Below are 10,282 nucleotides of genomic sequence, written 5' to 3' on the forward strand. Positions count from 1 at the left end.
GAATTAGTATATTTATTCCTACGTAGGCTGGCAAGTATAACGTATTACCGGTCTGCTTAGTGTTGGGTTTGTTTGCAAACATGCTTAATGAATTTCTCCCAGGAAGATTGCCATGTGGTCACAATGATCCATCTCTAAGCACTCCCCACGACATCTGCTTCCCTCTCATGAATGTTCTGCTCCTGTACTACCAGCCCCTTTCCCTGTCAATATCCCTGTTTGTCACACCCAGAATTCTCACAGGATAGACTACCTAGCAGTACCACAAGGAATGTACTAGAGTACTCCATCATGTTTCATTTAAAAAGATACACAGAAGACTTCAAAAATGTGTCGTAACTTATGGAATGTTTAATATCGCTTAGACAACTTATAAAAATGCACTGTATAGTCCTATATCATAATTTACTCTAAAAAATTAAAACACCATCCTTGAAGTGATGGTTTTTTCCCTTATGGAAGTATATTAATTCTGATTATTCTCATACTAGTTATGAATCAGTGTCCTACAATGGTCAGACCACATATTTCTTATTGCAGATAGCAGTCAAGGCAAATTTATTAAGGCAATTCTTCTATCATAGAATATAGCTACTCTACACAAGTCAACTATTTCTATAAACTACTCATAAGCCACTGTATTCAGAAGCTGTAGGAAATAAATAGAAAACACCTAAAGATAACACAGCTAATTTTACATAAATATCTTTAAGTTCTTCAAAAGTAAGCTCTGCCACAATGTGCATTGGTTCCATGGTACAATAGTTACTATAGTCTGTGTGTATTAAGTGCTGTCAAGTTGCTTTCGACTTATAGAGACCCTATGAATTAATGACCTCCAAAACATCCTTCCAAGGGCTAGTATGGTGTATTGGTTAAGAGCGGTGGACTCTAATCTGGAGAACCAGGTTGGTGTCCTCTCCTCCACGTGAAACCTGTTGGATGACCTTAGGCTAGTCACAGTTCTCTCCGAACTCTCTCAGCCCCACCTACCTCACAAGGTGTCTGTTGTAGGGAGGAAGGGAAGATTGTAAGCCACTTTGAGACTCCTTAAAGGTAGAGAGAAGCGGGGTATAAAAACCAACTCTTCTTCCATCGTTAACAGAACCTTGATTACTTACCAAAGTTCCTTCTACTCTGAGGACAGAGGGCATCTTAAATGTCAGTGATTCCTACTGCTTGCTCAGGGAGGCAGAACTAAACTTCCTCTTCCTGTCTCTTCCGGCAGTATGCCTCAGATGCCTGCAACTTTTTCCCGCCCTTTTGCAGAGCCAACTCAGGCCTTTTGTGCTTAAGCACAATGCCCTCTCTCGCCACACTTCTCTGCATAGCCGTGAGCGCAGCTGCCAGAGGGCTTGTCCAATCGTCTGGACTGCCAGCTGGTCTTTTGCAGAGACCTGAAACATGGTCTTTCTTGGGAGAGAAAATCATCCCCTCCAATGTCATCCTCAGACACCATTTGTGGGTTCAGAGGGAGGTGAGAAGGAGAAAAAGAGGAATAGCATTCCAAACAGAGGGGATGAAAGGAGGCAGTAGTTGGAACCAGTGAGGGGGGAAACAGTAAGGAATTTGGAAGTAAAAGGGGTTAAAGTTAGTTTCCCTACGCTGATATCTCGGTAGCTGCTGTAGAGAGCTACCTCTACTGCTTTTGCACCCTACAGAGGCAGGAGGAAAACTGAGCAACAGGCGATACCAACCGAGGAGATAGGAAGAGAAAGTTTAGTACTGCTGCTCCCAGAGCAAGTGGTAGGAATCCCTGACAATCATGATGCCCTCTTCCTCAGAGTGAGAACAGCCTTACTCAGGTCTTGCAGACTGAAGGCTGTAGCTTCCTTGATTGAGTCAATCCAGTTCTTGTTTGGTCATTCTCTTTTCCTGCTGCCTTCAACTTTTCCAGTGAGTCTTTCTTCTCATAATATGTCTAAAGTATGATAGTCACAGTTTAGTTGTTTTAGCTTCCTGGAAGAGTTCAGCCTTGATTTGATCTAGAACCTGCTTATTTGTCTTTTCGGCAGTCCAAGGTATACATAAAACTCCTTTCCAACACCACATTTCAAATGAATCAACTTCCTATCAGTTTTATTACCCAACATAAAATTAACCCATTATTATTCTAGCTTTTATGGGTGAAAAGTCATTTATAATCACAGTTCTTCAGAGAGCAGAAAATAACCAGTACTTAAATTAAAAGTATGGAGCTATTTACAAGTAGCTGCAGGCACCAACCAAAACTTTTGAGGTTACAAGTTTTTACTTTCTTTTAGTTGATTTCTAATGCCAAATAGTGCCTTCAAGTCCCATCCCTTCAGTACTCCAAATCCAAGAGATCTTTATTGTATCTTTATCTATATTGTATTTACTCATCATCAGCTCTTATAGTTATGAGCATATGCAAAGACACCAAGGATGCATACACTGACCACTCTTGCCAGTTAAGTAGAATCTATTTCCATATAAGCATGACTCCAATTACACTTCAGTTTTTGAGCTTCTAGACTTTCCTTTAAGTACTACAAATTGCCAACAAATCACTGCGATCAGTCATAATGGGAGCTTAGTCCCATTATTCTACTAAATATCTAAGTCTGCTGTACCTAACCTTACAGCATTTTGTTCCGATATTTACATTGTTGGTTAAGAACCAAAAGAGAAAAAGATAAGCCTGCTTGGGTATATTCAGTTTCCCAAAGGAAGTCATTATTTGCTTCTTTTATTGTTCAGCCAAGAATCTTAAAAACATGCTGAACAATGGTGCAGGTGTCTTATAAGGAACAGCACCAACATCCAGTTCAGTTTCCTTTAATTATTAGTATCCTTCATTCTACACCCTACTTCAATGTTAAGCTTGCCAGAATTACATCATATAGCCAATGAATCACTTTCTTAGTGCTTATGTTCTAGTGGAAGAGAACTTAGATTTGGATCAATAGAATACTATTGTGTACTGTACATGCAGAAATATCACTCCTGAAATCACCCTACCATTTAACCAGTGCTACTTTTCTCAAAAGCAAGTACTTATATACATGTTGACAATATACTGAGGTACTTCTCAAGCTGCATTTTGCCTGTTGCCCTCATTTTTAAGCCTACATAATAAACCATTACAATCACCTACTTTCTTTCCCCATCCAAATAAGCATAATTTTAGAATGAAAATGAAGTATTTTCTTTAAATGTAGAAGGCTTCCAACATTCAGATATAACAGTAAATACAACACAAGGGACAGGGTTAAGTACATTTATTGTTTCACAGAATGCCCCAAATTTAAAAGAACACAAATGCTAGATGTTCAGCTGTGCAAACAGTACATGGTGCTTAAGTACAAGTGGGAAAAACATGATTTGTTACATGAGTGCTTCTCCAAACATGATTTTATGGTCCTGTAAAGTAAGACTTGAAACTTCAAGCTGATCTACAGGCAAGCGCAGATCAGCTCCATTGGACCTAGTACAACCTCCACTATAATAAACATCGACAACAGACAATCAGTGAACTGAACTGCCTATTCTGATGCCTGATAATGGTATTCCAAAGTATATCATTTCACTGAAAGTAGTTTCTAAGCACTACTTAGAAACATGATCTGGCCCCAATAAGTAGACTCTGCGCAGGAATTTCTAAAAGTCAAATGGTCCATAATGCTAAGTTATGCTACATGATCTGTCCAATTTAACCTCACAATTCTAGTCAGATAGTTAGATTACTTTTTTGAATTCATCATACAACACGAGAACAAAAGCACCACCCATGCCTCGAAGAACATTAGACCACGCGCCCTTGAAGAAAGCTTTTCCACCTTCATCTCTTGCTATCTTCTTCCAACAGTCAATAGTTCCAGAGTACATGATGTCAGCTGTGGGGAAAATAAATCAAGCTCAGTTCACCTGAAGCATTTAGTTTCAAGAACAGGACCACTACATTAAATTTCTCTGAAGAAATCTAAAAGCTGCACAGAACTAGTGAAAAAAACATTTCAGAGCTTATTCACTACAAAGTAATCAGACAAAAATATGAAGTTAAGTAAATTGTTTCAAGTATATACTTATAAACGTAATTGCCCACATCACCAACTTTCGCTTTGCTACAAGTTTAAATGGGGATGGGGGAAGCAGAGAGGACGTTGATTTTGAATAATGAAGCACGACTTCACAATGGATATGTCAACTCCATTGACTGAAATAGGATTTCACAGTCCATTAAGCATCAGTGTGATGGCCTACTCGTTAGTAGATAACACTTTATTTAGAAACACTATTATGTTTACATAATATCTTAGGCATTAATTTGTCCCTAAAGTAAGACTACATATATGACTGATGAATACCTACAAAAACTAACACTTATGAACAGACTGAAAGCTGCAAAGACCTTTCAAGTTTAATTTCACTTTCCAACTGTTTATCCAGTTATGATGCCAAACTTTCAAACTGACACAAAACAAAAAGCCACCGAGAATGTATTTCATACTTCTATAAGAAAAAAGCAATGCTTACCTGCTTTACGGCCAGACTGCATCATCATACGACGGCGCACTGTGTCAAAGGGATAGGAGACCACACCAGCTACTGCAGTTACAGTCTGTGCAATCATCCAGCTTATCACAATATGTGTGTTTCGAGGATCTGGAAGCATACCTATAATGAAAGAGAGCAAGTTTCTGAAAATAGCAATAATCAGATGCTGCTTCATAATCACAGCAAGTAAAAAATACCAGAGCCTTGCACTTGAAAAAAAAGTCATGAAATAATGTCCTAGACTATACATTCTTCATAAAAATACACCATTGGTGCACTTGTCTTGTTTGTGGGCTTCCTAGAGGCATCTGGTTGGCCACTGTGTGAACAGACTGCTGGACTTGATGGGCCTTGATCTCATCCAGCATCGTTTTTCTTGTGTTCTTATTATGTTCTTATGACAATCTTCTCCCATATGTTCCTGCCGGGTAATTAAGATCACAGCAAGAGGCTCTCCTGACTGTCCCGTCAATCAAATACGCTTGTTTGGTGGGTACACCAGGGAGGGCCTTTTCAGTGGAATCCCCACAATTATTGAACAGTGTCCCCAGGGAGGTGCACCTGGACCCCTTGCTTTCAATCTTTGAAGCTGCTGAAGATTGATTTATTTAGGACTGCATTTTATTAAAGCAGTCCTGAATTGTGATTTTAAATGTTGGTTTTATGCAATCTATTTTATGTATTCTATTAATTTTGCAAGCAGCCTTGAGCTCCATAAGAAAGGTGGCTAATAAATGTTGAAATAAATGTTTCTGTTTTATTTCATTGTCTTAAATAGTGTGTGTGTGTGTGTGTGTGTACGCACACACACATTCTGAAAGGTTTGTCTCCTTGGGACCCTGCATTGGGTGGAAAGGCAGCGTAACATTTAAAAAATAAATTTACCTTTTGCGGTGTCATAAACTCCAAAGTAGGCAGCTCTGTAGATGATTATACCCTGGACAGAGACATTGAACCCTTGATATAAGCCACGTAGGCCATCAGACCTGAAAATTTTCACTAGACAGTTGCCCAAACCGGTGAATTCTCTATCAGCACCAGCCTTTCCAACATCAGCAGCCAGACGGGTTCTTGCAAAATCCAACGGGTAGACAAAACAGAGAGATGTAGCTCCAGCTGCACCTCCAGAAGCCAAATTACCAGCAAAATACTTCCAGAATTGTGTGTGTTTGTCTACTCCACCCAAGAACACTTGCTTATACTTATCCTTGAAGGCAAAGTTGAGTGCCTGAGTGGGGAAGTATCTGATGACATTGGCTAAGTTTCCACGCCAAAAGGATAATGCTCCTTGCTCTTTTGGAATGCGAACTACACAATCAATAATTCCTTTGTACTGTTTATCAGCAGCAATCTGTTTACTTGCATGTTGTACCTGTAAGAAATGAAGTGTTCATGATTACTCTGAATACAGAGATTATATATTCAAATAATTAATATTCAGACGCAATGTTGACTAGTTTCATTTTGTAGTGCAAATGTACATTTCAAAGACTTCGTTACAAGAGCTAAGGAAAACACATTCATCATAGGCAAACCCAAAATACTGCCTAAAATATATCAACTGAAGAATAACCAGCCATCTATATTGCTAAAGCCCTATCTCTTACTTCTGTCAACATAAGTAAACTCAAAACACAATTTCCATGGTCAGCTTTAAAATAAAAAATTAGCTGAACTCTTTTAGGTAATTTCTAATTTAAAACTTTTTTTAGTCAATTGTTACAGAACCTTAAAGGCCAAATTCACCCCCCGCCCCCAAAGTCTTGCAATACATTAGTTACTGACTGTAAGGATGAATATAGTAAGTGGTAGTTATAGAATGAGGATTCCTTCATCTTTTTTTAAAAGAAAGGAATAAATAAGCAGAAAAATGGCTTCTCTCAGCAAAAAACTCTTAAGTATTTTTAGAACAGTCCATTCATTTGGGCTACTTGTGCTCTATGGCCATAAGGCCTGATGGTGACACAAGAGTAATCGGAACAAAGATAAGTTTACCTACAGGAAGCTATAGAAAAGAGATGGAGTCCAGCAGCACTTTAAAGACTAGCTAAATTTCTGGTAGAAACTTTGTTAGCCTTTTAAGTTCTACTGGACTCTTGCTCTTTTCTACTGCTAGACAAACACGGCTACCGATTGTGATCTATCTGCAGGAAGCTAATGGAGCACGTCATCAACCTAGTCTTAATAAAAGTTGAAGTATGCCTCAATGAAACTAATGCTCAACTTCAACTTGGAAAGTATAAAGCCCTATCCATTTTTGCCCCTGAAGCAAAGTGGGGAAATTTCCAAGTGATATACAGTTTTTGGACAGATGTCATTTTTGAAAACACTAAGGCCATTTATGCATTCCATGCTGAAGTGCCCCACAGCTTTTTTTTTTAGTTTTTCATGCTGAACTGTCATTCCGGAAGTGACTGCAAAGCAAGCACAGACCTTCTTCGCATTTCTTAAGAGCCCCTTTAATGCGATCTTTTGTGTTTGCTCCGCCCTCACCGCGAATAATCCCCTCAAGAAACCATGCAAAAATTCACAGCCGCGCGTTAGCGATACAAACGGAGGTTGCTAATGGAAGGAACAAAGGAGCAGGCGAGTGGGGAGGTGGAATTTCTCCTTTTGCGTCCGGACCATGAATACACATTTTAAAGGTCGCATTTAAAAAAACAGCTTTAAGCGAGCATCACAATTGATCCTGCATAAATGACCTAACATTTGCTTCCATCTTCTGATGACCCGGTTTTTGTTTTTGCAGCTGACTTATGGCTACCCCTGTGGGGTTTTCAAGGCAACAGACAGACGTAATTTATCATTGCCTGCCTCTGCCTAGCAGCCCTGGTATCCTCTCATCCAAATACTAACCAGGACCGACCCTGCTTAGCTTCCAAGATCAGGCCAGCCTGAGCTATCCAGGTCAGGATTTTATGTGTGTGTGTGTTAAGTGCCGTCAAGTCGCTTCCGACTCATGGCGACCCTATGAATCAAAGTCCTCCAAAATATCCTATCTTTGACAGCCTTGTTCAGATCTTGCCAATTGAGGGCTGTGGCTTCCTTTATTGAGTCCATCCATCTCTTATGGGGGTCTTCCTCTTTTCCAGCTGCCCTCAACTTTTCCTAGCATGACGGTCTTTTCCAGCGACTCCTGTCTTCTCATGACGTGACCAAAATACGATCGCTTCAGTTTAGTCATTTTAGCTTCTAGGGTCAGTCACACCCATCTCTCCCCTGGACATCACAGACTCTTCTGCATACCACACCTAATCCCATCACGCCTGCTATTCACATTTACATACTGTTAACATTTACATACTAATGCTTGTCTGAATTCACTCTCCTCTACTTAAAGACAAATGGATTCACATTCTAGCTGTATCTGAAGAAGTGAGCTGTGGCTCACGAAAGCTCATACCCTGCCAGAAAATATTTTTGTTAGTCTTTAAGGTGCTACTGGACTCTTGCCCTTTTCTACTACTGCAGACAGACTAACACGGCTACCCGCTGTGAATTATCTTCCCAGTCTCAATCTCCTTCTGATTCCTTGGCTGCAGTCTCCCCTTTGGGTTGATGGTGGAGCCAAGGAAACAGAAAGCCTTGAACAATTAAAGTAGTAGAAAATGACAAGAATCCAGTAGCACCTTAAAGACTCACAAAAATATTTTCTGGCAGGGTATGAGCTTTCGTGAGCCACAGCTCACTTCTTCAGATAGCTCATACCCTGCCAGAAAATATTTGTTAGTCTTTAAGGTGCTACTGGACTCTTGCCATTTTCTACTACTGCAGACAGACTAACACAGCTACCCACCGTGAATTATCTTCATGGAAGGCACCACATTTAGCCGTACAGAATGGAAATCCATCAACCTTGTGAAGAAACTTGCACAGGTACAGACAGACATCATTTTACTAATGAGTGTCTGAATTCACTCTCCTCTACTTAAAGACAGATGGATTCACATTCTAGCTGTATCTGAAGAAGTGAGCTGTGGCTCACGAAAGCTCCTACCCTACCAGAAAATATTTTTGCTAGTCATTAAGGGGCTACTGGACTCTTGCCCTTTTCGACTAGGGTCAGTTCAGGCTTGGTTTGATCTAGAACCCACTAATTTGTTTTTTTTTGGGGGGGGGGCAGTCCACGGTATCCGTAACACTCTCCTCCAACACCACATTTCAAAGGAGACTACTTTCTTTAAAAAAGGCTCCTTAAAAAAACAAAACAAACAAACAAAAAGATACAAAATGACTGAAAGCTAAACCAGGCTCTCCCCAGCAGGCACACGGCAAAGCGACTAATACCTTTCACAGGCAGAGCAGGAGCCTGTAAAAAGCCAGCCGCCTGACAGCTATAAGAGCCCATCGGCCTCTCAGCGGGCCCAGAATGCTTCCCCCCTCCTCCGCCTCTCGCTTTTCATTCATAATTAATTTATTTTTTCATTCATAATTAATTAATTTCATTCATAATAATTTCATAATATAAACAATAAACTCATAATATATTTTCATTCATAATAATTAATGCTCCAGGCGGCTTCCATCCAGCTGTGACAGGAGCGGGGGGGGAGGGGAGCGGAGGGGGCGGGTTCAACAGGCCGCGCAGGCGACGTCACTCCCCCTGGTCCCGCAGCAGGGGGCGCGCCGTCAAAGTCGCGCGAGAGCGGAGGCCGCCAAGCAGCCGCTTCTCGAGCGCTCCCAGACAAGCCCTTCCTTCCGCGGCTGCCTATTGGTCTGTGCGCTGACGAAGATGGCGGCGGCCGCCTCCCCCCTCCCTCGTAGTAAAAAAAAGACCTAGCGGGAAGGACGAATCAAACGCGAGAGAGAGCGCGAGAGGGGAGGGGTCACGTGCAGCCAAGACCGCCCTCGCTCCTCTCTCCCCTCCCCCTCCCCGACAGGCGTTCCATAACGACTATAACGGCCTCGCACCCCGCCCACGTGACCGGCGTCGGGAAGCGCGCGAGCGTCCAACCGCCTCATTGTCCCAACTGTGAGGAAATTGCGTCACGACCCGTTCGCTCCTTCATATCTCTCCCCCCACCACCACCACCCGCGCGCGCTTTTAACCAGCCCTCGCGCATGGCGGCCCGACCTGGAGCAACAGCTTGACCCGCTCGATAGGCGCCACCGCCGTCTTGCTGATCGCCGCGGCCACGCCGCCTGCCAGGAAGTCCTTGGCGAAGGAGAGGGCCTGGTCCGCCATGCTCGCCGCGCGCCGAGAAAGGAAGGACCCCCTGGCCCAGCGTGAGCTAAAAGGCCGGCGGGCCAGGCCCCGCCCCCCCGCTCGCCACCATTGGCAGGCGAGGCGCAAAGGGGAGGGGTCCCTGGCAGGAGGAAATCGAGGAGGGGGCTGCCTTCGTCCTCCAGCCCGGAAGGAGCTTTGTGCACGCGAAACGACCACCCAACTAGAGGTGTCGTCTTCTTTGTTGCTGTTGGAAGAATGATTCACTTTTGAGTTCTGATGTTTAATTGGTGAATCAACCTATAAATTTGTGTTAGTTAGAATTTCAGGAATTTCAACCTATAAATTTCAGGAATTTCAACCTATAAATTTGTGTTAGTTAGAATTTCAGGAATTTACCTGTTTAACTGTGTGACTAAACAGATTGGTGAATCAACCTATAAATTTGTGTTAGTTAGAATTTCAGGAATTTCCACCTATAAATTTCAGGAATTTCAACCTATAAATTTGTATTAGTTAGAATTTAAGGAATTTACCTGTTTAACTGTGTGACTAAACAGATTGGTGAATCAACTTATACATTTGTGTTAGTTAGAATTT

General features: G+C 41.9%; 1 protein-coding gene across 1 annotated transcript; it reads right to left on the reverse strand.

The window, feature by feature from the left end:
* Positions 1-3,229: 3,229 nt before the first annotated feature.
* SLC25A6 (solute carrier family 25 member 6) lies at positions 3,230-9,703 on the reverse strand. The gene is made up of 4 exons (XM_056861857.1): positions 9,593-9,703; positions 5,404-5,890; positions 4,498-4,638; positions 3,230-3,857 (listed from the first exon to the last, which is right to left on the reverse strand). The coding sequence occupies exons 1-4, from the start codon at positions 9,701-9,703 to the stop codon at positions 3,700-3,702; spliced, it is 897 nt and encodes a 298-aa protein (XP_056717835.1). The 3' UTR covers positions 3,230-3,699.
* Between the last annotated feature and the right edge of the window lie 579 nt (positions 9,704-10,282).

Source organism: Euleptes europaea, chromosome 16 (genome assembly GCF_029931775.1).
Source record: "Euleptes europaea isolate rEulEur1 chromosome 16, rEulEur1.hap1, whole genome shotgun sequence".
NCBI classification, from domain to species: domain Eukaryota; kingdom Metazoa; phylum Chordata; class Lepidosauria; order Squamata; family Sphaerodactylidae; genus Euleptes; species Euleptes europaea.